This window comes from Gobius niger, assembly GCF_951799975.1.
Source record: "Gobius niger genome assembly, chromosome: 1".
In the NCBI taxonomy this organism is placed as follows: Eukaryota; Metazoa; Chordata; class Actinopteri; order Gobiiformes; family Gobiidae; genus Gobius; species Gobius niger.
In genome coordinates, this window is record NC_136852.1 from 38,920,470 (window position 1) to 38,948,059 (window position 27,590).

Genomic DNA, 27,590 nt, shown 5'->3' on the forward strand with positions numbered 1-27,590 from the left:
TGTATTTTAAAAAAAAAAAGCATACATATATTTTTGTATTGTGTGGCTATGTTTGAAATGTAGAAATCCTGAGGTCATATTGAGTAAGTTTAATTAATTTAATAATAATTTATTTTCTGAGTGTGAACTGATGCATGATGATGAATGTTTTATTTGACATTATATATAAATAAATATTGTGAATACCTTTATGAACGTTTTTTCTACACTCCGTCATTATTGAACTGTTCACATAAGTTGTTTTCTCCCGCATGTAAATGCCTTTTAATATGTCCTGTCCACATATGCAAGTAGCTTGTTGAATGTTTTTCGATGATCTTATGTTGCATTATTTTGCTACACCGGGTCACGTGATACCTCACGTGTGCCCTCTCGGGTATTTAACACACCTGTAAGCAATTTCACTCACAAAGATCGCCCTGATGAAGACATAGCTGTCGAAACGCGTTGGCGTTTTTTAATCTATTTTGTCCATGCACCAATAAAGGATTTTTAATTTTTGCTACTCCGGAGTGCCTCCTACCCCTTTTTTGACTGCCTTTGACACGCACAGCCAGTCTCTCTTCTGTCCTCATTATATATAAATACTTTAAATGTTGAATGAGACAGAGCATCATTATATATAGTAAAACATTGTAGTAACGTATGAGTTGCAGTTAAACAGCTTCAGCCTGTTGCGTGGTGGAATATATTGCCCATTGTTGAGGTGGAGAGTCGCGCAGAGAAAGTGGCTGTTGTTCTCGATGCTAATCCCAACAGTGAAAGTCTCAGTGTGTCACCGTGGATGACAAACGCCTTTGTCTCTGCCCCCAGCCCAGAGTCATGTGAGTCAGACGCGCAAAATAAATATGGATTTCAGGAAGAGACGGCCGTATTGTGTCACAAATAAAACCTTTTCAATGGTTTCTTGTTCTGTAATGAAATTGTAAATGTTTTGCCATTCTGTAAAGTAACATGTGCAATAATCTCTGTATCAGCTTTATTAACTCTGAGTGATCTTCTTGAACGCCGACTGTAACAAGTGAATTTCTCCTTTGTGAGATCAATAAAGGATGATCTTATCTTATTCAGCGCTTCATGTCAATAATGTCATTTTCTTAATTGTTTTTTTTTTCTCAAGATGAAATAAATGTCATACAAAAATGGGTGGTTGCAGTTCTGGTTAAGTTCCTGGTTAAGTGCGGAGATGGAAAAGTCCAAAAGCACATGTTTATTGTTGAGATGAAATAATAATTGAATATTAATGGCTGTGTGTAGCCTAAATTGTGTTATGTGAAGCCCTTATGTATCAGTATATTTGAAGTTTCTCGTCAGCTTAATCGTGTTAATATCAAGCATTGGCTTAAATGACTTGAATTGAGGAAATGCATCTTGTTTTGAGCGGTTTTCACTCATTTAGACACTTTTCCTGATCGGACCAAGTTTACTTTGCTTGTTTGAGGACATTTCAGACCAGTTCTAGGGCAAATCTCGCTTGAAATAAGAAAGTAAAATTGCCAATGAGATAAGAACAATTTTCTTTCCCCATTGGCAAAGAAAATGACCTGAAATAAGGACGAAATGTATCGAAACGAGTCAGAAACATCTCAGAACAAGTGAAATAATCTAGGACAAATGCCCAACAACTTCTTAACCAGTCAAAACAACAAAAAATTGAGATGTTTATACTAGTCTAGTTAATTACTTTTTGCAGTGGCTTTAGAATAAGTAAAATGTCCATCCTGAGTGAGTCATTGTTTTTTATTTGGGTTAATCATATTTGCCCTCGGTTAGGTCGTGCTTTAGTTCTCAAATCTCACTTCCCGTTTGATTGAAAGGAAGTTGCAGTAATGTGGGGAGTTTGTGTCCGTGCGCCTCACAGTGACATGGTTCCAGTCGGAGGCGGACAGTGACATCAGTGGAACAGAGGAGCCCAGTGTGAGCTCTGCCTCGGCTCTGGACACACCATGGGAATTCACCGGCAACTTCTTCATATTGACCTTTTATTCCGGGAGGACTTACCTTGACCTGGAGCCTTCAGTGTCTTTTCAGGATTTCACGGTTTTGGCCACATTTTTGGGTGAATATTTGATCTGTAGTTAATGTAATTCCATATCAATATTTGTGTCTTGTTTTGTGCTGAAGGTGCGATAATAACGGAATAACTTTTTGTGTTCTTAACTTGATATTATAAGATAGGACTTTTTTAGAAACTTTTTTACATTAGTTCTTTGCTTAAAATGGTTAGAGACATTTTCTTTGTACACATTTTTTGAAAACTGTTATTTTTGAGACTTAAGTATGTCTGGAGAAAAGGCCTCTTCAGAGAGCCGCTTCCAGGTGAATGTTGTCAGTGAGGCACCGGCCACCGGCTCTGCTCCAGCGGGCCCCCCACCTCCTCCACCGGCCCCTGTCCCACCCGCCGTAGCCCCCGCTCCTGTCCCAGTGTACGCTCCCTCCTCTGCCCCTCCGGCCCCAGCTCTCGCCCCCCCTGCCCCAGCCGAGGCGGTGAAGCCCACAGACGAGTCCCGCGGCCGGTTCCGGGTGGTGGGCTTCTCGGAATGGGACCTGGGGGCTCCTCCGGACGTGTTCCTAGAGCCCGACCCCCTGAAGAGCGACTCCGTGAGCCTGCACTCCACGGGCACGGGCCACACGCACCTGTCCGGGGTGTCGCACATCTCGGACTCGCACTCCAACACGTACTACATGCGGACCTTCGGACACAACACCATCGACGCCGTCCCCAACATCGACTTCTACCGGCAGACCGCCGCGCCGCTCGGGGAGAAGCTCATCCGGCCCTCGCTGTCCGAACTGCACGACGAGCTCGACAAGGTAAGTCTTCATCTACAGGAACAGAGATAAACCGTGAAAACCTACTAGTTCCCCTGTCAATCGATGCATGAAGATTTGGCTCCAGCCCGCTAAGTGGCTACGGCAGGGTCAGGGTTATGATTAACGTAAGACGTTTCACTCTCTTGACTTGTGATTGGTTGATACCAACTCACCATCGCACGCATAGATACAGACGGCATCTCTGGAATCGCCAAACAGTTAAGGGGGAAAACAATTTTGAAAAAATGAATATTTTCTCTAATTATTCAAAAACGACTGTAACAAATACTGAATTATGAACATAGTTTCTACTAAATAATGATACAAAGACATGGGGAGGAGCAAAGTGGCTCAACAGCCCATAAATACATGAATAACGGAGAATGCTAACTTGATGCTACATGTTAGCATCGGGCTAATGCTAACGGCTAGCTAGTGCTAGCTACAACTGCCGTTTTTTCACTTCTACTGAACAATCTGCTGTAAGAAAATATCCAAATGGGCCCGATTTACACTTGACTTTATTTATGTGATAAATAAGTTGATATTCCACCAGAAAATGACAAAAAAGAGTGGAAAATTGTGTTTCTCTAAAGATTCTATTTTCCCCCTCAGCGAAGCCACGCCCCCTTCTATGACGAGATGCCGTCTGTATCTATAGGTACAACATAGGTGCGCACCCATATTCAAGCTAACAACCTCCTAGCATGCTAATGTCAAGTCCAGGTCATTTTTACTTCTGTGTCACGATGTGAGCTAATTGCTGAATTATAAGGTTATCAAGGTTAGTGGTAGCAAAAACAAACCTATGGCTGTGTAGTTAGCTTAAAAATAAATCTTGGTAAAGTTAAGGGGCGATGTGACTTTTGGTGATGAGTGCAGCCTGTTTATATCATCCTGACGCTAAAGTACTGTATCTTTCCGTTCAGTGCAGTACGTTTGAACCATATAGGTCTGTTCAAAAACATACGGATGTATAATGCTAGATTCACACAAGGACCAATATCTCCCCGAGTAATCTATCAAATCAAAATCAATCCATGAAATCAAAATCAATCCATGAAATCAAAGTCAATCAATCAAATCAAAATCACTCTATCAAATGAATATCAGTCAGATATCCAGAATATACGTTTGTTAAGGGTTGCTGCTAGATCACAGCACAGCTGGGTTAGAGCTGTCGGACTAATGGCACCTCTGCTCAATGGTACATTTTCGGAATAATGACACGTCGGACTAATGGGTTATCGGACCGATGGCACGACACCGGCTCGGGAGGGAGGATACCAGTAGTATCATGCTGTTAAAGGCTTTGGAGGATTTTGAACAGCCAGAAAAGAAGCTACTTGTGCCCAGTAACAATCAGCAAAAGCATCAATATTGCGAGAAGTAGCCAATTAGTATGAGCCAATAGCTCTATTTACTGGGTTAACAGTAACCTGTAGAATGCAAATGTTTATGACCTTCATCGTAGTTTCAAAAATACTAGGTGAGCTCAAGTGGAATCATGTTAATCTAGCCTTAAACTTGTTATGAATTCTGTGTTGTATGTTTTATTTTGCACGATTGTACCGAGAAAAAATCCTAGTTTGTGAACCTGTTCTAAATAATGGCAATAAACACTATTCTTATTCTGATTCAATAGAAACTGAGCCTGTTTCGTCCCGAAACATTATGAATGAGTTGTTTGATCAAATATTTTGTCTTAAGCGCCACAGCTCAGAAACACTGCAGGCAGAGCAGCCTAATGACCAATCAACGTAGAGCGTCCCTCCCGAGCCCACGAGCTAGCACCAACCTTTGTTACACACACAATAAAAAGCCACTTCCTGGGCCAAACAATTGAGAGTTCCACAGATAAACACAGCAAAATATGCAACTTTATCTGAATCTCCTGTTGAAATAACACAGATAACAGACCACAAACGCTTTTACTCCAAATTAGAATAATATAGCTCACCATTTCTCTCGGAAAAATAGATAGAAAGATATTTTTATATTTAAATATTTAAACCCATAAATTAATCAATGTCGGAAAAGCTGGTTGAAATCAGCTAAATCCTATTAGAGTCAATGGGGCTAAAGTTCAGTTGGACCTGGAAGTGGGGCGATGACATCATCACTTAACAGGGAAGGGGGGAATCTTATTTGTAGAGCACTTTTCATATGACACAAGTCACACCCAAACTCTTCACACATGAAAGGGAGGGGGTTCATTCACTCCATGCTGATGGTGGTAAGCTACATTTGTAGCCACAGTTTCACCTGGGGCAGACTGACAGAAGTGAGGCTGCTCACATCTGCGCCAACGGTCCCTCCGACCACCACCAACCAACACACTTAACGTATAGCGTTCAGGACGTGATGTCATATCGCTAAGCATCATGGTATTTGCAGCAATAATAAACTAATGGAGATTTAAATATGTAAAATACCAGAGTTATTGTTTACATTAAAACATTTGGACACTACTGTACTGTGTGTTAGATGTATTTACCAGTAGTGTTTATTATTTTTATACTGTTTTTGGCTCATGTTAGTCTATGGAAAATGTTTGCAAGTACTAGTACATGGTGTATGAATCGTGTGTGTTGATAGGCTAATATCCGTAGCCTCTGCTATTGCGATGTGTTTTCTTTTTGACCAATAGAATTGAAAACAAATTAACTTGAAGCAAAATCATTGGACTTGACAGTTAGTTGTGTCAAAGACAGTTTTTAATATTCAGCCTTGGTTTGGATTGTGGGCTCTTAAAACAGGTGGGTTTTGAACTCTTTTGCACCAACTCTGGAGAGGGTAACATTACGTAAAACCTTCAAAGCTAGAAGTGTTTATGTACATGCAGTATTAGAATGACATAAATAAAGATTCCGATGATAGCTCGTGTCTGTGGCAGTGGCTGACCCGGGCCGAGGGTCAGAGACGGGGCACATTCCTGTCCCCCTCAGAGACGTCACACTCACCCACTCAGCACACACATTTGAATAGATCTGCTGTAAACACGGCGAGGGCCCTGTGCTAGTTGAGTGACCGGTGTCGGAGAGGCCTCAGGCGCAGATTCACAGCCACATTTCTGTCTGTCAGCCCCAGACTCTGATAAGTAATTTAATTCACATTTTAGCCTATTGTAAGGTGTTAATCAAATGCTGGCTTCTCTCCTGTTTGTCCTCTGATTGGTCCATTTGAACTCTCCTGTCCTCTGATTGGTCCATTTGAACCCTCCTGTCCTCTGATTGGTGTACAGGAGCCGTTCGAGGAGGGCCTGGCCAATGGGGATGAGCCGTCAGCAGCGGAGGAGGCGGCGGCGGCTCTGGCGAAGAAGGAAGCCAAAGGAGGAATGATCAAGTTCGGATGGGTCAAAGGAGTCCTGGTCAGTCAGTCTTTTTAACAGCTGTATACTTGGATGCTAGAGCTGGGACAATGTCAGCCAGTGATGTATTCATAATTTATCTCTCTTCAAGATCCCGTTCCTTTAACAGAGATCCTAGCTGAAGCGAGAGGAGGCTCACTCTGTGAAAACGTTTAGCGCCAAAGAAAGTAACTGTAAAGCACGACAGACAGTAAATGTTGAGGAGTTCTACTTTATCCTTTTACTATATTTAGATAAATGTTAGAGTTCCATACAAAACGTTGGAAGAGTAACTGGTTGCAGATCTCTGTGCTGGTGACCCATGAAATGAGGCTCCTCTGGTGACCTCTGCTTGTGTGGTTAGATGATTGAAGCGCCACATCTTCAGGTGCCTCTGTAACATAACAAGGGGATGAATGTCATGTTCTAGATCCGCTGCATGTTGAACATCTGGGGCGTGATGCTCTTCATCCGAATGTCCTGGATCGTGGGACAGGCCGGCATCGGTAACACCCGCCTATTTCAGTGACGTAACGTTGTCATTGCATGTTTATTAATAATGAGCTGTGTCCAGGCCTGACCATCGCTATCATCCTCATGGCCACGGTAGTCACCACCATCACCGGACTGTCCACCTCCGCCATCGCCACCAACGGCTTCGTGCGAGGAGGTGAGGCGCCGTTCATATTTGACAAATCTGCCCATTCATTTCAATGGACGAGAGTTTCCGTTTCACCACAGGGGGCGCTAACCTTCTCCTGTTTCCGTTCCGTTTTTGTCCAGGCTTATTGCTTGTTGTTCCGTTTTTGTCCAGGCGGGGCGTATTACCTCATCTCTCGGAGTCTGGGGCCAGAGTTCGGCGGGTCGATCGGTCTGATCTTCGCCTTCGCCAACGCCGTGGCCGTGGCCATGTACGTGGTGGGCTTCGCTGAGACCGTGGTCGAGATGCTCAACGTACGTGAGAACTGCACACAGCCGATAGCTAATGTGTTGACTTTAAAACCACGCTGCAGAATATTCCGCTGCTGCTTCATCACACATGACTAGAGCTGGGTACTGTCACTTTTTTTTTCAATAACGGTTCTTTAAAAATTCTTGATTTATGATACCGATAATTGAACGAGGCTTTTTCCAATACCTACACTCTAATCTAGAAGACTCAGAACACTACATTAGGTCGATATATGAAAGGCTGTGTGATTATTACATGTAACAGACATGAAACCATGTCTGTTACATGAAACCATTTCATGTACTCCCAGAAAGTTACAGCAACAGCCAGTCCTACCTGTGAAATTTTTGGAATAATCAGATACAATTGAGTGTAATCTGGTGTATTTTAGGCAAAAATGTGCTGTTTGAATTAGCCTTACACAATGATGAAAGTATGACCTGTCTACTTTATGATTACTTTCCTAAAAAAAAAGAAGACAAAAGCAACACTCCATCCATCCATCCATTTTCTTCCACTTGTACGTTTCCAGATCACATTGCACCTGCCCCTTATGGCTCCTCCTGCAGGTGGTGGGTCCACGGAAGGACGGCCTCACGATTTTACCCGGGCCTGTTGGTCTCTCATAAGGGGCTTCTAAACCACTCTTTGTCTGACCCGTCACCTAGGACCAGTTTACCATGGGAGACCCTACCAGGGGCACGAAGCCCCCGACAACAGAGCTCCTAGGATCATTCGGGTGCTCAAACCCCTCCACCACGTTAAGGTGATGGTTCCAGGAGGGGTGGTTCCCATACCGGGAGCAACACTGATTTTTAATAATATTTTAGTATAGGTATCTCAAAGAGTATCGTTCATGTATCGGAATGGAACGGGACCCACCCCTGGACACAGGACTGTCTCATGAATGCATCCAAAAGATGAAAGGACTTCCAGCCATAAGATGAATATACAGTCACTTCCAAATAATGATCAGGGAAAACATTTGGGCATTTCTTTCCAAAGCTCTCTCTTTCCCGTTGAGTCGTATCGGCCTCTGCTCTGACTCACATTGTCACATGACTTTCTAAAATGGCGTCCATGCGACCTATTACATGTTGATTACATTTTCCCCTGCAGGACGTGGACGCGCTGATGACCGATGAGCTGAACGACATCCGGATCGTGGGGACTCTGACGGTGATTCTGCTGCTGGGCATCTCTGTAGCCGGGATGGAGTGGGAGGCAAAGGTACAGACCAGGTCCAATCCAACTTCATTTATAGAGCACTTTAAAAAAAACAACAACGCTTGTAACACTTTGTAAAAATGACATCATTAACATAAAGGTGCCAGGCGGAACACTCTCCGGTTACAATCTGCTGTAGCATGTTTACATGCCTGAGACCCATGTGTGTTCACTAACATGCACTGTCCCGACCAAATAAACAAACTTGCTCCGTTTTATAGACACTATTCTGTTTTGTTTATCTGTTTACTTAAAGGGATATTTCAGGATTTTTGACATAGGGCCTCATTTCCTAGTTATCCAGAGTGTTGCTGGTACCTGGAGATATTTTTTTACGATATCAGCTAGCCTGCATTAAAAACAGTCTGACCCGCTCCACAGAGCACCTGAGGCAAATCACTTATAGCACCAGACTAACCATATAAATGTCTGTGTCGATAGAGTAATTTTAACCACTTTGCATTTAAAATAACTTATATTTGAGCAGCATCAGCTTCGTGGTTGTATAAGCTACGCGGCGGCGGAGTGATCTGCTAGAAAATAGTCCCTCAAAATGCGATTGTTCATTTGATGCAAGGTCAGTTATATTCCAAAAATTCGACAAATTAGCTCAATTACGGCCGAGCGAGTGCCGACCCGCGTCACAGTGGGACCGGCTGTACACCGTACAGGGACAGTGTTTAACTCAAGTACTTAGTTTGACCGATAAAGCTTATTAAAGTGTGTAATGCTAAAGGAAGAACACGAGGCAGCGCGATGTAACGAGGAAAAGAATGTGAGGCCGCTGCTTGTACTAAACCGCCTCAGTCGACCTCTTTACTTTTCTTCCATATTATAGCCTACATGCCCTCTCGCCAGCGACGCAGTCAAATAACTCCACAGCAAGATGACGTTTACTGTTTGTAACTCTATCTGTGATATAATGTAAGTAACATTGACTCTGCTCATGTGTCAGGCTCAGATCGTGCTGCTGGTGATCCTCCTCGCCGCCATCGCAAACTACTTCATCGGGACCTTCATGCCGTCCACCGACAAGGAGCCCAAAGGGTTCTTCGGATACAACAGTCAGTGTCATAATCTCTAATGCTTTCTGTTCAATATTTTAAGTGGAAAACAACGATTTAAGCCTGATGTAGATGATTATCGATGGTTGTCTTCAATAATGAACCAGGCCAGAACAAAGACAGTCATTTTAAGGCGCTAAAAAGATTTAGAGACATCAATTTGAAACTGTAGATTACTGACATAAATATGAGAGAATTCAAGTTTTCTGTCATTTTAAGTTTTAAATTAAGGCGTTTTATGTGTAATTTAAAAAAAAAAATGCTTATATTTTTAGGAACTAAGTGTAAATAATGGACAGGGCAAGGTTTAAGTTTATAGTTTAGTTTTAGTTCTAAAGATTTGCTCAGAGGTATATTGGATCTTGTTTAGTTTTTGAATAAACTAGTTATTAATGGTGGTGGGGGGGGGGGCTATCTCCTTGTTTTTCGGGTTGAAAGTTAAATAAAACAGGTAACATCTGACCCTGAACAGCGGCCATTTTCTTGGAGAACCTGGGTCCAGACTTCAGAGACGACGAGACCTTCTTCTCCGTCTTTGCCATCTTCTTCCCTGCAGCCACTGGGATATTAGCAGGAGCCAACATCTCAGGAGACCTCACTGTGAGTAATGGCAGGAGAAACACCTCAGTGTGAGTAACACAGTCCAGGAAAACATATTTTGGGTATAGAAAGAGGATGTGTGGTGAGTTGAGTGCGAGCAGAGGATGCAGAGGAAGACGTTTCTGTTTGATGTTCTCCTCAGGACCCTCAGTCGGCGATCCCCAAAGGAACGCTCCTGGCCATCCTCATCACAGGACTCACCTACGTGGGCGTGACCATCTCCACAGGTGAGACCGCAGTACATAAACCTGTCACAGAGAAGCCCCACACTGTTCTGGAACTCAAACCCGTGACCCTCCCGCTCTGTGTGCTCAGGCGCGTGCATCGTGAGGGACGCGACGGGCGACCAAAACGACACGATCAGCGACACGGTCAACTGCACGGACGCCGCCTGCACGCTGGGCTACGACTTCTCCATCTGCAGAGAGGGAGGCTGCCAGTACGGCCTCATGAGCGACTTCCAGGTCAGGGGTCAGAGAGGGAGGCTGCCAGCACGGCCTCATGAGCGACTTCCAGGTCAGGGGTCAGAGAGGGAGGCTGCCAGTGCGGCCTCATGAGCGACTTCCAGGTCAGGGGTCGGAGAGGGAGGCTGCCAGTGCGGCCTCGTGAGCGACTTCCAGGTCAGGGGTCAGAGAGGGAGGCTGCCAGTACGGCCTCGTGAGCGACTTCCAGGTCAGGGGTCAGAGAGGAAGGCTGCCAGCACGGCCTCATGAGCGACTTCCAGGTCAGGGGTCAGAGAGGGAGGCTGCCAGTACGGCCTCGTGAACGACTTCCAGGTCAGGGGTCAGAGAGGGAGGCTGCCAGTACGGCCTCATGAGTGACTTCCAGGTCAGGGGTCAGAGAGGGAGGCGGCCAGTACGGCCTCATGAGCGACTTCCAGGTCAGGGGTCAGAGAGGGAGGCTGCCAGTACGGCCTCATGAGCGACTTCCAGGTCAGGGGTCAGAGAGGGAGGCTGCCAGTACGGGCTCATGAGCGACTTCCAGGTCAGAGGTCAGAGAGGGAGGCTGCCAGTACGGCCTCGTGAGCGACTTCCAGGTCAGGGGTCAGAGAGGGAGGCTGCCAGTACGGTCTCATGAGCGACTTCCAGGTCAGGGGTCAGAGAGGGAGGCTGCCAGTACGGCCTCATGAGTGACTTCCAGGTCAGGGGTCAGAGAGGGAGGCTGCCAGTACGGCCTCATGAGTGACTTCCAGGTCAGGGGTCAGAGAGGGAGGCTGCCAGTACGGTCTCATGAGCGACTTCCAGGTCAGGGGTCAGAGAGGGAGGCTGCCAGTACGGCCTCATGAGTGACTTCCAGGTCAGGGGTCAGAGAGGGAGGCGGCCAGTACGGCCTCATGAGTGACTTCCAGGTCAGGGGTCAGAGAGGGAGGCTGCCAGTACGGCCTCATGAGCGACTTCCAGGTCAGGGGTCAGAGAGGGAGGCTGCCAGTACGACCTCATGAGCGACTTCCAGGTCAGGGGTCAGAGAGGGAGGCTGCCAGTACGGCCTCGTGAGCGACTTCAAGGTCAGGGGTCAGAGAGGGAGGCTGCCAGTACGGCCTCATGAACGACTTCCAGGTCAGGGGTCAGAGAGGGAGGCTGCCAGTATGGCCTAATGAACGACTTCCAGGTCAAGGGTCACAGAGGGAGGCGTCCCCATAGAAATCACAGAAATGCCCTCAGTGGCTTCGTTCCATTGTCGCAATACAGACGGCACGCCGCCATCTTGGTCCAGCATAATTACGCGAGCCAATGTAATGTTGCATTGGTACACTGACTGTTGGGATTTTTCTTGTAAAACCCATCATAACAACAAATGCCAGTGTGATCATAAGGATTAAGGATTGCTACTAATCACAGTCTCATATTTTTGCAATAATCTTGCAACATTTTAAAATCTGTTTTATTTGATGAAGTTTTTATTGGAATCAGGCTGTAATTGGCCGATACAAACAGTAGATGGCAGCCTCCACATCAACATGACATACGTTGTTTTGTTCGATCATTGGGTTACATGTTATATTTTAGTTTAACCAATATTTTATATCAAAGGAACAGGCCACCGTTTTTTTGCATACTGAGATATGTTCTTACCTGAGCTTAGACGAGTGGATGTGTACCTGTCTGGTCTTTACGCGCGTTCTCAGTCAGACACAACAAGACTAAAGATGTTAGCATTTAGCCTCTCCTCCTCTTCTCTTTGGACCCACACAGGGGGTTCCACATTTTCCCTATTTAAATACGGTTACGTGAGTCTAGTTACACAAAATTAATGCTGATTTTCTGAGGGGATAATAAGTTACTATATTGTGAGGTGTTGTAACATCTTAGGAGCACTTCGACGTCCGCACAGTAAAGTCGAAGTGCTCCTAAGGTATTATTACACCTTACAATATAGTGCCCCTTTTTGCAATGTATTCAGTCAGTGAGGTCTAATCTAAACACAACACTGAGGCTACAAAACATTCATTCGCTCACACAAACACGGTGCTGTTTACAAATGCTACATCTTTGATTTGTATTGTGGGGCTCAACAAGTTTTACGTTAGCCTTTATTTATATTTTTATTGCTTGATCATATAGTGAACTCTGGGATGTTGGCCGAGCTTGTGATGAGTTCCCAGTTGTACGTGTTTTGCAGGTGATGAGCCTGGTGTCGGCGTTCGGGCCCCTGATCTCCGCTGGGATCTTCTCCGCGACGCTGTCCTCGGCCCTGGCCTCGCTCGTCAGCGCCCCCAAAGTCTTCCAGGTCAGTGACGGTGCTACAGGCGGTCAATGTTGAGATTTTTTGCGAGTTTTCTCCATGGAATGCGACTGTAATCCAAATATGGTTATCGGACCCAAAAAAACAAGACAAAATTTGAATTTATACAAAAATAAATGTCCACTTTCAACCTGTGCATTCAAAAACTAAACAATTTAGCACCGGGCTTAATAAATCAGGGCCTAAGCAGGAGCCAGCATTATATAATTCTGTGTAATTCTGTGTCTGTTCAGGCTCTGTGCAAAGACAACATTTATCCGGGTTTGGGCTTTTTTGCCAAAGGATACGGTAAAAACAACGAGCCTCTACGCGGATACGTGCTGACCTTCTGCATCGGCCTGGCCTTCATCCTCATCGGTCAGTGCCGGGGCGGGATGTGGGCGGGGTCAGGGTGGGGAGAGGGCGGGGTCTGTCCTGGCTTGTACGCTTGTGGCCTGTAAATGTTGACGTTGTCCTCCTGTTCCTCCGAAGCTGAGCTGAACATCATCGCTCCCATCATCTCCAACTTCTTCCTGGCCTCCTACGCCCTCATCAACTTCTCAGTGTTCCACGCCTCGCTCGCCAACTCCCCAGGTAAATCTGAGCGGAGGTTTTCGGACGGCAGTCGTCTGGGCCGCTTTAGTGGTGGCCGACAGACGTGCTGCTGTTGTGGGGAACTAGTGAATGATCTCCTCTAACTCTGGGCGACAAATTTGAATTAACATACACTCCAAGCAATAACTCACGTGCTTGGTCAATGTTGAGTCCGGGTGTGCAAACTCGGGAGAAAGAGCCCAAGTTGGGACATAAACATGAAGTCATTTTAAGCCACTTTAAACACAGCAGCAGCAGCAGTCATAGAACCCTCACACACATGCCATTTTAGTCCTATTGCCGTCTAAAAGCCTTCCCAGTTCTATTGTATTACTTTGAAGGGCTGAGTCGCACCCTGAGCACATGTCTACTTAATCTGCGTAAACAAATATCGTCCGGCCGATATATGGGGATTTGTTCGATATTGGCTATTGGCCGATCTAATTCTAATAAACACTGATATAACACTGATAGGAAGCAACCTGGAGACTTCCCGTTTTTTGTGCTGGAAAGAGCTCAGTCAGAGCTTTAAAACAAGCAACAACAACCTCTTAGGCCTCAAGGGGACTGAGCAACATTACAATGAAAATCGGTCTTAAAGAAGCCTGTTAAACACCAGTTTCACCGGCTAAACCTCAGTGAATATGGACATGCTGCAGCTCAGTTTGATGCTGGAGAATTGGATTTTGATTGTTGCACAAAATGTTGCTGTTAGCATCTGTGTGCTAAAGCTGGTGGCAGGATGCTAATGCTAACAACAACAAAGCAAGACTGGGACAGAAACTATGATTGGATCACGTAAAGAAAAACTAAAACCACTGCTGCATTGATTAAGTGTTTGTATTTTATTTTATTTTGTGAAATAATCGATCTATCTATCATCAGATCACTGTAAGTTGTGAACCAGGTCATGAATGTTTTTAGAAAATCAGCCATAAGCCCCTAATAAAACGCCCCAGCTGTCACAGTTCAACACATTTTACACTTTAGAAGCCTTATATAGGATTATAGACAAGAAATGTGAAAAAAATCTGCCACAAAAATAGGTTGTGCATATCGGCATCGGTCAATTAAAATCCCAATATATTGGCATCGGCCTTACAAAAGCCCATATCGGTCGGCCTCTAGCCTCTACTTAATGAGGCACAGCTGCTGTGGATGCTAGCACCAGCCACGTTAGCTTTAGCCTGCTTATTAATTGTGGAATCAAGGTTTTCTAACGTGTTTGGTATTGTCGCGTGGTCCTAGAGCTGCTCAAATACAGGTAAAATACAGATGCAGGTGCCAGGAGGAGAGAGGGCACAGGTGCGTAAGGGTAATACACCACTGATAACGTCTTCATCAACATATCCATAAATTAAAGTAGGCTAAGTCTTAGGCTATTTGTCAAATTAACCATGCCAAAGTTGCTTAGCTAATGTTCAGATATTTAGACGGTGGGACGGACCAAGCTGTCGCCCAGGTCATGTCACTCTTACAGTGTGAGCACCACTCCTTGTATGTGTTTCACTGGCACAGTGTGAGTAGATGATAAACTTGGCACTTTTAAAATCGTTTAGAAATCCATACATTGTAAGCCCAGCTTTAGCCTTGATACTATAATGTTCCTTTTGTTGTATATTTTAAATACATTCATGGTATTGGTATTGCATCAAAACGAGTCAAATGGCCTATCTCACCGGACAGAGTTGCGGAGACGTTGCAGAAACTGCCACGTCTGACTGTCTCCGCAACCCGGACTGATGGCACGCATACAAAGGGCCTATCTCACTGGCCTGGAGACTATAGTTGTAGCCTAGAGTTGCCGCTAGTCACGGAGATGCGGTCTCTTTGAGATCTCCTTGGTATCTCTGAGACATTGCAGGGACGTCACAGAAGATTGAGGACGTCTCACAGGTTGAGGACAACATATAGCTTTAGTGACCTAACCGCTTCCGCGTAGACCTCTCAGAGACCATGCAGAGACTTCTTCGAGACCATGTGGAGACCAGGTGGAGACCTCTCGGAGAAGAGGTGGAGACCAGGTGGAGACCTCTCGGAGACCAGGTGGAGACCTCTTGGAGACTTTTTCAAGTCTTGATTGAACAATTGAATATGTTAGCTTCCACCAAGACTATCTGGAGACTCGCCACATCTCCAGGGAACATATCGGAGACATCTCTGTGACCAGCGGCAACTCGAGTCTCCAACTAGTCTCCTGGCCATTCTTCAGGCCGGTGAGATAAGCCCTTAACACGCACTTCTGCCCTACCAAGAAGTCAAGAAGAAACAGTAACTAAGGGGGCGGGATTTTTGCTAAAGGTGCTTTGTCAGCTTTCAATTTGTACTCTTTAGAGCTCTTTATGTTTGGAAGTATTTCTTTTTTTGTAGTGACGGGAATATTTTTGGTAATATTCAAGTTTGAAGTGGAACACTGTTAACAGTAAAGATGTGTTTTTTCACAGCGTTTTCTTTTGTCATATTTAGTTCACTTTTGTTTTACTGAGTACTGCCCTCTGCGTCCTCAGGGTGGCGCCCCAGCTTTAAGTACTACAACATGTGGGTGTCCTTGGCCGGTGCCGTGCTTTGCTGCGTCGTGATGTTCGTGATCAACTGGTGGGCGGCGCTGGTCACGCTGCTTATCGTGCTGGCGCTGTACATCTACGTGGGATACAAGAAGCCAGGTCTGAGGAGTTACCACTTAATACATGCCTGCGTTTACATGTGGCCGATTCATGGTTTTTATCTCCTGCTGTTTGCAGACGTGAACTGGGGCTCGTCCACTCAGGCGCTGATCTATAACCAGGCTCTGACCCACTGCCTGGACCTCACCGTGGTCCCAGATCATGTCAAGAACTTCAGGTGTGGCCTCCTCAGTCGAATTATTCAATTGTGTCCCCTGCAGACTTTTAGAGGCTGTAGAACTTCAAGGTTGACCTTCTTGCATCTGTGTTGCAGACCTCAGTGCCTGGTGATGGCTGGTTACCCAAACGCTCGACCCGCTCTGCTAAACCTGGTCAACTCCTTCACCAAGAACATCGGCCTCATGGTCTGTGGACACGTCAAAGCTGTGAGTAGCACTTAGCTTTTACTCAGATCATGAAACATTCTGCACGATTTAAGCGAGGAAGATGATGTCGTTGTAGCTGAGTCGTCGGCCGAACTTCAGGGAGCTGTCGGCGGAGCACAGTCGGTGTCAGCGATGGCTCCAGAAGAAGAAGATCCGAGCTTTTTACACTCCTGTGTTCTCCGACAACCTGCGCTACGGCGCCCAGCTCCTGCTGCAGGTCGGTTTGATGCTGCACAATGGGAATAAATGAGATAAATTATACTCTTGAAAGAAGATCATTTGTGTTGAATTGTAGTAGTTTGGATTAGTCTAAAATAAGGCGAAATAACATTACCAATGGAATACGCATTTGTTATTTTTGACACCAGAGTGCTGCTTCGCTCTAGTAGTAGTAGTAATACTAACTTTATTTTGTTTGTCCCCCAGGCGGTGGGCTGGGGTGTAGCAGTAGTAGTTGTAATTCCTCTTCTGTCCTCAAGGCGGTGGGCTGGGGTGTAGCAGTAGTTGTAATACCTCACTTGTCCTCCAGGCGGTGGGCTGGGGTGTAGTAGTAGTAGTTGTAATACCTCTCCTGTCCACCAGGCGGTGGGCTGGGGTGTAGTAGTAGTAGTAGTAATTCCTCTCCTGTCCTCCAGGCGGTGGGCTGGGGTGTAGTAGTAGTAGTTGTAATACCGCACTTGTCCTCCAGGCGGTGGGCTGGGGTGTAGTAGTAGTAGTAGTTGTATTTCCTCTCCTGTCCTCCAGGCGGTGGGCTGGGGTGTAGTAGTAGTAGTTGTAATTCCTCTCCTGTCCTCCAGGCGGTGGGCTGTGGTGTAGTAGTAGTAGTAGTTGTAATTCCTCTCCTGTCCACCAGGCGGTGGGCTGTGGTGTAGTAGTAGTAGTAGTTGTAATTCCTCTCCTGTCCTCCAGGCGGTGGGCTGTGGTGTAGTAGTAGTAGTAGTAGTTGTAATTCCTCTCCTGTCCACCAGGCGATGGGCTTGGGGCGCCTCAGACCCAACACTCTTGTGATGGGTTTCAAACACAGCTGGAGCGAAGGCAACATGAGAGACACCGAGCTCTACGTCAACACTATACAGTACGTTCTTCTGTTACTGCTTCAACACCATACTGATGTGACTTTTACTACATGAGAGAAATAATACGTGTACTTCAGTTATATTTGTACTTGTCTCTTATGTCAGTCTTGTCCTATTTTTGTGTTTTTCAGTGATGCGTTCGACCTTCAGTTTGGAGTCGTGCTGCTCAGACTTCAAGATGGACTGGACATCTCCCATATCCACGGGCCAGGTACTACTAACAATACTACTACCCCAGGTACAACTGATAATACTACTACCACTATTATAGTTACTACATCCACGGAGCAGGTACAACGAGTGCTAATACCAGGGTTCCGTTACCTGGCTATAGCCAGATTATGGCCGGTTTGAAAAGCAAATGACCGGTAAATATAATTTCCATCGGTCAAATTATCAACAGGAACATATACTTGATGAAAGTGTGTAATGAACTTAAGAACTCATAAATTCACTAGATTGTTCTTCAGTCAGACTAAAGTGCTGCCTGCATTTAGAGCTGCCCCCCTCGGTGTGTAATACCGTGGACAGCGATAAAGTTTTCCATCTGTCTTGTCCAAGTTGGTGTGCAGATGCCTGTCCTGACCGAGTGAATGTGTTAACGTGCAGATGCCTGTCCTGACCGAGTTAGTGCTCAAATGCCTGTCCTGTCCGAGTTAGTGTGCATATGCCTGTCCCGTGCCGAGGTAGTGTGCATATGCCTGTCCCGTGCCGAGGTAGTGTGCATATGCCTGTCCTGTCCCGAGTTAGTGTGCAGGTGCCTGTCCTGTTAGAGGTAGTGTGCAGATGCCTGTCCCCTGCGAGCTAGTGTGCAGATGCCTATCCCGTCTGAGTTGGTGTGCAGATTCCTGTCCTGTCCCTGTTAGTGTGCAGATGCCTGTTGTGTCCCAGGTAGTGTGCAGATGCCTGTCCCGTCTGAGTTGGTGTGCAGATTCCTGTCCTGTCCCTGTTAGTGTGCAGATGCCTGTTGTGTCCCAGGTAGTGTGCAGATGCCTGTCCTGTCCGAGGTCCCTGTCATCCCTGTTATTGATGATGTGACTCAATATTCATTCAAATATTTTATGACCGGTAATTCTTGTTAAGGGCCTTGTTACGACCCAGTTGGCCAAAGTTAAAAAGAAGTGTTATAAATGTGTTGCATGTAAGAAGCATTCAAGAAGTGTGTTGTGAGTGTGTTTCTGTGCTGCTCCTCAGACGAGCTGTCGCCAGGGGACAAACACAAAGACCTGAGCGTTCCTGTGAGTTTAAGCAAAGACCCCGAGTCTAAGAGCAGCAGTAACCAGAACTTCCCCCTCATCGTCAGAGGTACCACACACACACACACACACACACACACACACACACACACACACACACACACACACTGCATCTGGGCTAAACGCCTCCTCTCTCACAGACAGAAAACCCGCCCTGAGCCTCACGGACCAGCGGCTGCTCGAGTCCAGCCAGATCTTCAAGAAGAAACAGGGCAAAGGAACCATCGACGTGTGGTGGCTCTTCGACGACGGAGGTCAGTGCTTTCACTGCTGTGCTCCTGGGCAAGACTCTTTCACATGATTCTAGTATGGATCATTAGTTACACAGGAACGCCGACGGAGTGATGTGATGGGTCCTCGAAACATGCCGCTCCAGTTACACTGATCAAATAAATAAAAGTACTTCTTAACTTCCTAGGGTGACCAGAGTTTCCACACCAAAAGAGGAACACAATGGGAATTTTGGACTTTTCTTTCCCACATTGAATGATAAAAGTCCACTCTCCATCTTTGAGGTGATTGATCTTTGAGCTTGCTCTAAAAACAGTATGTCTGATGCCAAAAATCATGAAGTTTCAATTCATTGGTAGAAAACTGTATCACCTGGGACAGTTCAAAAGTGGGCCGTCTGGTCACCCTACCTTACCGTAACTCCTTCATATACAGTAATCACAATCTTGAAATCGTTGCCAGAGTGCCAGGAAAAATTGTGAGATGAAATGGGAGAGGGAATGAATTTTGGGAAGCCAGCGCTAGTCTACAACTTGATCAGAAGTGATTTTGTTTTCCGGTCTCCTCAGGCCTGACTCTGCTGATCCCGTACCTGCTCACCAACCGCGGGAAATGGGGCGACTGCAAAATCCGCGTGTTCATCGGAGGGAAAATCAACCGCATTGACCACGACCGACGAGCGTGAGAACGTTTTTCATGACTTGGAAGTGTTACGTTCAAATTTTGGTTCAGCTTTATTTTCAATACATATGCGTTTATTCAGCCGTGAGCGACAGGGCGCCTTCGCTTTGAAGTGTTTTCTATGACTGCTGTGTGACGTGTTTGTTGGAAAGACCACAGACTGATGTGGGTTTCTTGACTGATTCTACAGAATGGCGATGCTGCTGAGCCGGTTCAGGATCGACTTCTCGGACATCATTGTTTTGGGAGACATCAACACCAAACCCAAGAAACACAAGTAAACAACACTTTTACACTTACGTTCAGTCTTGGGGAGAATACTTTTACACCACATCTAGTTACAGAATGCTTAAAGAGTATTTTGTAACATCTTTTATTGCTTTGTCCAATTAGAGCAGCGTGTCGCGGGCCGCATATAGTAGAGAAAATTTTCCCAATAAATGAATAATAATAAGCTGTGATTTGGTCAAAACCCCAACTTAACTGTAGCTTCATTAATACACTTGTGCACTTACACTTGTATTGCACTTTACAAGCCTGTGTCACAAGTTCCTCAAAGTACAACATAGTACTCATTATTCATATTGAAGCCACAGCCGTCCTGGGGCAGACTGTCCATTGTCCACGGGGTGTGTGCGGATAGTCGTGGCATCCAGCGCTTCTGCGGGGAGGGGGGGGCTGCTGCATCTGCCTCTCACTCAGCCCCGGATCTGGCTTCTCCTGAAAGGGGAGCTGCTGCCCCCAAAACCTCCATTGCTGTAAAATGGAAACAACATGTGTAAATTTAACGTATCTGATTTATTTTTCTGTTTGTAACCCCCGCCTGAACCCAGCACATTTTCTCCCGTTTGGCTTTACCCAAATCTATTATTTCTCAGGAATTGATGCACGTAGGGACACGGGGCATTAAGCAGTTTTCACCTACGGAGAGCTTAGAGTCTCACCTTTCAAACGAGCCATAGCATGTGTCCATATCTATAACATAGAATACACTGTGGTGCTACAAACATCATGAAAAATGGTCTGGATTGGTGGCACTGTGCAGCGAAATACCCAAAACAGCGCGGCCTCAATGTGTTAAAGCTTCTTGAAAGAAAGAGTCAAAACAGCGGGCGCTGCAGCACCCCCTGGTGGACAGGCAATATTAACCCCTTAACACCCACCTGAACCGAGCACATTTTCTCCAGTTTGGCTTCGCCCCAGTCCTAAAGCTTCTGGAAAAAAGGTGTGAAAATAGCAACAAAGCTGAGACGAAAACAAGGATGAAAATGTGAACAAAAGCGAGAAAACATTGACGAAAAAGTGACAAAAAATGTACAAAAATTGACAAAAATTGACAAAAATTTGACAAAAAAGTGAGAAAAATTTGATGAAAAATTGCACACAAAAAAGGATGAAAAAGTGATACGAATTTGACAAAAAAAAGGATGAAAAAGTGATACGAATTTGACAAAAAAAATTTTAATAATTTGACGAAAAAGTGACAAAAAAGTCACGAAAATTGGACAAAAATGAGACGACTGCCCAACAAAAAAAAGTGATAAAAAAAAATCTGATGTGAGGAAAAAGATCCATTTAGTTTTGTAGGTCTTAGCTTTTAAATGAGGTGTTACACTGGCCTACAGGATTTGGGTAAAGCTGAACTGGAGAAAATGCTCTCGGTTCGGGTTTGAGGTTAATAAATAAGATTTATGCACAGAAAAAGTATTTTGGGGTAAATTTTGTCCCTCAGCGCCCCCTAACTAAAATATCTTCCCACGGCTCTGCAGAGACGTAAACAAGGCTGAAAACGCAACAAAAAAGCGTTGAGATAGTGTCAAAAAAGTGACAAAATGCAACAAGAAGTGACTAAAAAGCGTTGAAAAACCGTCAAAAATATGACAAAATGGTGTTTTGTAGGTCTTCGCTTTCAAATGCGGTGTTACACTGGCCTATACGCTGTAAGCTCCAGTCAAGAAGCTTTTAGATTTGGGTAAAGCTGAACTAGAGAATATGTGTTCTGTTAAAGTCTGTTGTTCAATATGAAGCTGGAAAACAGATCAAATCAATCCATAAAACAAGTGCTTTTAGGAAGGTAAACGTGATCTAATGCCTAAGATGAAAAAGTAGCTGTACTGGGAGACATTTACTCAACAGTATTCGAAATATATGTTTTAGACACTGTTAATGTCCAATTAAAACACAGTGATAAAGAGTTTAAGGGACTCCTCTGTAAAGGCCTGTAGGTCGTCCCAAATATCCCTTTATGTGTTGCGTCAGACCCTTCTGGACAGTAAGGGGGTCCTTTACCAGGCGTTGGCTCAAGAACAGAACAAGTATCACGTGCCACAGTGGATCAGCAGCATTTCAAGTCAGCAGGTCTCCCGTCTTCATGGTTAAGAAAAACTCCAAAACCCAGTGGGGGGAAAGAGAAAAGGAGGACACTGTTTCCATGGGGCATTGAAAGTGATTAGGTCATGAAATGAAATGAAATGAAATGAAATGAAGGCATTAACCTCTTAACTCCCGCCTGAACCGAGAGGATCTTTTTCCTCACGTCATCAGATTTTTTTTCCATCATTTTTTTGTAGGGTATTCAACTCATTTATGTAACTCTTTTTTATTTATTTATTTTTTGTCACATTTTTGTAATTTTTTTGTCATTTTTTTGTCAAATGTTTATCAATTTTTGTCATTTTTTTTGTTTTTTGTCCTTTTTGGTCCTTTTTTGGTCCTTTTTGGTCCTTTTTTGGTCACTTTTTTGTCATTTTTTGTCATTTTCTGTCATTTTTGTCATTTTTTTGTCATTTTTTTGTCAAATTTGTATCAAATTTTTGTCACATTTTTCTCATTTTTTGTCATTTTGTGTCATTTTTTTGTGACATTTTTGCCACTTTTTCCATAAATTTTTCGGCACTTTTTTTGTCAAACTTTTCTCACTTTTTTCTCACATTTCCATCATTGTTTTCGGCTCAGTTTTGTCGCTATTTTCACACCTTTTTTCCAGAAGTTTTTGGATTGGGGTAAAGCCAAACTGGAGAACATGTGCTCGGTTTAGGTGGGAGTTAAGGGGTTAAATGTGATTGAAAAGCCTTGGATAGGATTCAAACTGGCAATAATCTACATTTCTTGGAAAATGATATCATTGCTCTAATATTATTATTATCATGATTATTATTATAGGCTTGTCAAACATGCAAACATTCTGGTCTGAACTCATTCATTCAGCTGCTGTTGGCTGTGCACATTTGTTTGCTCCAAAGTTTCTTGTTGTGTCCAGGTTGACTTTTGTAGTATTTGCGTGTCTGCAGTCTTTTACATAAAGTGGTGTCCTGTTGCAGTAAGCTGAGCTTTAAGGAGCTGATCGAGCCGTACAGACTGAGGGAGGACGACATGCAGCAGGAGGAGGCCGAGCGGCTGAAGGCCCAGGAGCCCTGGAGGATCACGGACAACGAGCTGGAGCTGTACAAGGCCAAGGTACAACATGTGACAGCGCTTTTCATCAGCTCCAGTTTTGTTCTTAACGTCTTAGTTTTAACGGCAGAGTAAAAAAAAAAAAAAAACAGAACTCTTCCTTTACGATGTTTATTTTATGACGCTTTGTCAACTTGGAATTTTGTCTGAAATAACTCTGTTGTTGCCCCTGTTTCATTGCACAAATGCCGTATTTTCGCACTTTTTTCATGGTTTGGCTGGTTGTGCGACATATACTCTCGGTGCGTCTTATATATCCAAATATATACATCTCACCTTTGTTATTTTCACACTGACTGCCGCTAGAGGGCGCTCTAGGCTTGTGCACCTGTATCTGCTACCCCTGTACGGTTGCAAAGCACTTAATTACTGTCAGTGTTCATTTTGACAACATATTTTTATTTAGTTTTAGTCTTTTGACGAAAATGTAATTATTTGAGATTTAGTAAAAAGAATATCTTAAATTTGAGTCTAGTTTTAGTCGACTAAAAGTGCAAACAAATGTAGTCGACTTTGCATTGATAATATTCATTATAATCATATTTAATCTTGTTCCTCAGCTTCATGGAGCTGCTCCACATGAACAAAGCTCAGAGCTGATCCTTTGGCAGAGAGTTTAAATGATGAGGCTCTTTCAGACGCTCAATAGAAGTTTGGCTGATTTTAGTCTCTCCTTTTCATTTTTATTTAGTCTTATTTTAGTCGACTAAATATCTGGACATTTTAGTCATAGTTTTAGTCTCATGAACAACTTTACATTTAGTTTTAGTCCAATTTTAGTCACAAAAATAACACTTTGACTAAAATTAAGACAAAATATTTTAGTCGATGAACTTAACACTGCTTACTGTACCATTGAAAATTTTGGAGTGAATGAGAAACTTGTGAGGGACTGGCGAAAAGCGGAGGTTTCTATTACTGCCATGAAGAAAACAATAAAAGCTCAGAGCGAGCTAAAAGGTAGATGGCCACGGCAAGAGGAACGAGTTTGCAAAAGGGTGCTTGTTCAACGTGCTGCCGGGAGAGGCTTGTCAACAGTGCAGTTACGCCTCCAAACCCGAGCAAACACCGGTGAAGTATACGGATATTCTTCGTTACACAGCGCGACTTTTCATTGGCGACTCAAGATGAACTGGGGAAGCTGCCGTGTGTTTATGCAGTTTTAATGAGGCTAAACAAACGCGATGCTCCTCAGTGCTACAGGTGAGTCCATGTTTACACCACGGTTCACATCTGTCCAGTTGAAAACATACCCAGTGGCAAGACACTGCCATACATTCTTTCCTTGTATTTATGTCAGTAATCAACAGCAAAAGTTTCTAACCGTGAGATGGCACTGCAGCTGTTACTGAGCAGTCTTTCATCACTGTCATTTTCCCCTTGAGAATCAATTAGATTTGCAGAAGTTTGAGTCTGGAACAGTGGCCGACAGTGAAATGTCCTTGTTTTCCAGACGAACCGTCAGATCCGACTGAACGAGCTGCTGAGGGAGCACTCCAACTGCGCCAAACTCATCGTCATGTAAGACTTACTTTTGTTTAGATCCATTTTGTAGCGTTCAAATGAGACGGTACACTGTAAACTCCAGTCAAGAAGCTTCTAGATTTGGGTAAAGATGAACTGAAGAAAATGCACTTGGTTAAGGCAGGGGTTAAGAGGTTAAAATGAATGGGAAGAGAGTGTAATTTACGTCTGAAAAAAACTGTGTGGCATATGGGGCCACAAAATGCAGTCACCCCGGCGATGCTAAGACAATGTCATTACTGTGACACTAATTTCATTTGTAAACTTGCTTGCAAAAAAACTACCAGGTACTGCAACTGTTCCTCTAAGGCTGGAAGAGGTGCCTTGACGGCTACAGACGCCATGTTGAATGCAGGACAAGGGTGTACACCGTGACGCTCATCTCTGTAGTTACTTCCTCCATCACAATGGACGAAATAACTACACCGACACTGGCCAGGAATATTTTTAGAGATCCAGCTTTTTTGCTTCTGATACCGATACCGAGGGTTTGAGTATCTGCCGATATCAACCGATACCAAGAGACTTTCTTAAAGGTGTCGTTCTCTTAGTGAAAAAGTCAATGGTCTTATCTCCATTGTGAGATCAGTGTCTTGATGTTACAGAACAATTATCAATTATATCTATTAGCAACTTAATACTTAATAACATAACAACACATACAACAGAATAAATAAATATGTCAGATCAGTTATTCTTTTACAGCATTTCATAAACTAAAATACAAACACTTGGCCGCTCCAGCAGTGGCCGATTTTACTTATTAGGCTACTTTAGGCATTTCTATCATAGTTTCTGACCCAGCCTTGATTAGCTTCTTCTAGCGTTAGCATGCTTCCGCTAGCTTTGCATTGCTGTTGCTAGCTGTGGCATTTTGCGCGGCGATCGAGAATTTGCGGATGTTGAAACTAACTCAGCGATTAAATTCTTCAAAATGAAATGAATACAGCATGAAAGTGAAAGGCAGTGAGAACCAAAACTGGTATCAGTTCAGTATCTGATATTTGTAGCCGATATTTTTTTCCAGTATCCGATACCAGTATCGGATCGGTGCATCCCTAATTATTTTATTGACCCAAGAAAAGATCTGAGATTTTGTATGAACCTTCATAGAATAAAAGGAGCTGGTTTCACCCAGAGGGGGTGGAGCCTCAGAGGGGGTGGGGCCTCGGCAAGAGTTGCTCCCCGTCTGTAGGAACAATGTGTATATTATTTTTAAACTCTCCCTTCCGGCTGACTTCCTCCCGCAGATCCATGCCTCTGGCCCGGAAAGGCACGGTCTCTAGCGCCCTCTACATGTGCTGGCTGGAAACGTTAACCAATGACCTGCCGCCGCTGCTGCTGGTGCGCGGGAATCACCAGAGCGTCCTCACCTTCTACTCCTAACGCCCACCGGAGCAGCATCACTGACCTGTGCAGTGCAGAGAACTCCACATCTACAGCACCACAATGGACTTATGGTAACCACAGACGCAGCTTTTTAACCTGGAGCTGACACAGCATCTGCAGAGGAATACAATTCATTCTGTTCTTTTTCAAAACAATACTGTGCATCTAAGTAGCATTTGTATCACTTTCATGACTTTGCAGGCTAGTTTATGTAGCATTTCTGTGACATTGACCCTGAAATTTGTGAAAAGGGCTCAGAATTGGGACGTTAGAAATGTGTTTGAACCATAGACTGTAAAAAATAATGGACGTCTTCTGCTCACTCCTCCCCGTTTACCATAATGACCATGGTCGAGGGGGAATTCATGGTGGATTTACAGACTCCCCCTCCCCAGCTCTGACGAAGCATGTTCCTAAAAAGGACATACGGGCGGGATCTTCACCGTAGACTCGGCCCTTGCGTGACGTGTAGCTCGCGCTGCTCCAATGCTAACAGTCCGGCCCTCATTAAGAACGAGATTTCAAAAATTCTTTTTGCGAAAACCAGCCTGGTTTCATATATTGCGACTAACCCAGCGTGATCTCAGGAGGAAGATCCAGCCTAGTCTAGTGTTGAAAAAATTGAAACCAGGCTTTAAAGTAGTTTTTAAGGTGTCTAAACTCCAATGCTTTTCAATGGGGGCCTAGTGGCGATATGGAGGTACTACAGCAATCGCAAAGCAATGGCGGCCCCCTAGTGTCGTGGTCATAAAGCAGAGCAGCCAGCGCCCATTGGTTTGAACGCGTTTGGACCAGAGCTGACTATTTCATTTACTCACTCCCTCTTTCATGGTTTGAAACAAAAAATAAAACAGAACAACATTTACTGCTTTAATCTAAGGTCGTTTTCACACATGTTTGAGACCGCCCTAGTTTCAACTGCATTTATTATTATTGGGTCTCAGAGCGGCTGTTTAGACCGGCCCAAAGTGCTGAGGTCACGAGCCTTTTAGGACGACCACGATAGAGCCTGTGTGAAAACGCCGTCAGATTTCTGCACAACTGGCAGTGTCGAAAATACCTTGTTTAAACAACTCCTTTCATGGTGAGCAAACACAGTCCCCTTATCGCTTTCCAGAGTCGGTGGTAGGAATTTGCGAATGAACTGACAGCTCGTAAGGGGGTCGACCTTAAGATCAGGACTGGAGCTGAGGTCGGAGTCGGGTCTGGATGTGGAAAAGCAGAACTCGGGACCGGCGGGACTTTTTCTCTGTTGTAAAGAGAACACAATGTCACAGGGTATTTTCCTAACGCACACAAATCTAACCATATAAAATAAGGATTAAACGTTTCTGTACCTTTTGCTGACTAAAAACAATTGACACCGATCAAACATGAACCACATTTTCAGCACTAATGATGAGGTTCAGGGTGATGGTTTATTTAATGAAATTCCCTCCACAGATCAAGGATGGGGATTTTTTTTTCTTTCTCATTTCACCAATATTTATTTATTTCTATTATTAATTATTATTTATTACATTAAAGATAATGGATTTTTCAGGCTTTTGTTTTCCAAACCGGGTGTATATTTTTGTTATGCTGTATTTTTAACATGTTTGACTGTATGA

General features: G+C 44.4%; 1 protein-coding gene across 1 annotated transcript; it reads left to right on the forward strand.

Annotated features, from left to right (window-relative positions):
* Positions 1–2,217: 2,217 nt before the first annotated feature.
* Positions 2,218–26,078, forward strand: LOC306959250 (solute carrier family 12 member 2-like). Its single transcript, XM_079551316.1, has 26 exons — positions 2,218–2,814; positions 6,059–6,184; positions 6,594–6,669; positions 6,738–6,833; positions 6,978–7,117; positions 8,235–8,345; positions 9,298–9,406; positions 9,879–10,006; positions 10,149–10,233; positions 10,322–10,470; positions 12,626–12,733; positions 12,982–13,105; positions 13,220–13,321; positions 15,829–15,984; positions 16,063–16,162; positions 16,259–16,370; positions 16,447–16,587; positions 17,339–17,445; positions 17,578–17,657; positions 18,641–18,751; positions 18,843–18,956; positions 19,503–19,614; positions 19,805–19,891; positions 22,935–23,070; positions 24,521–24,588; positions 25,842–26,078. Exons 1-26 carry the CDS (start codon positions 2,281–2,283, stop codon positions 25,975–25,977), a joined length of 3,348 nt encoding a protein of 1,115 aa, XP_079407442.1. The 5' UTR covers positions 2,218–2,280; the 3' UTR covers positions 25,978–26,078.
* Positions 26,079–27,590: the final 1,512 nt, after the last annotated feature.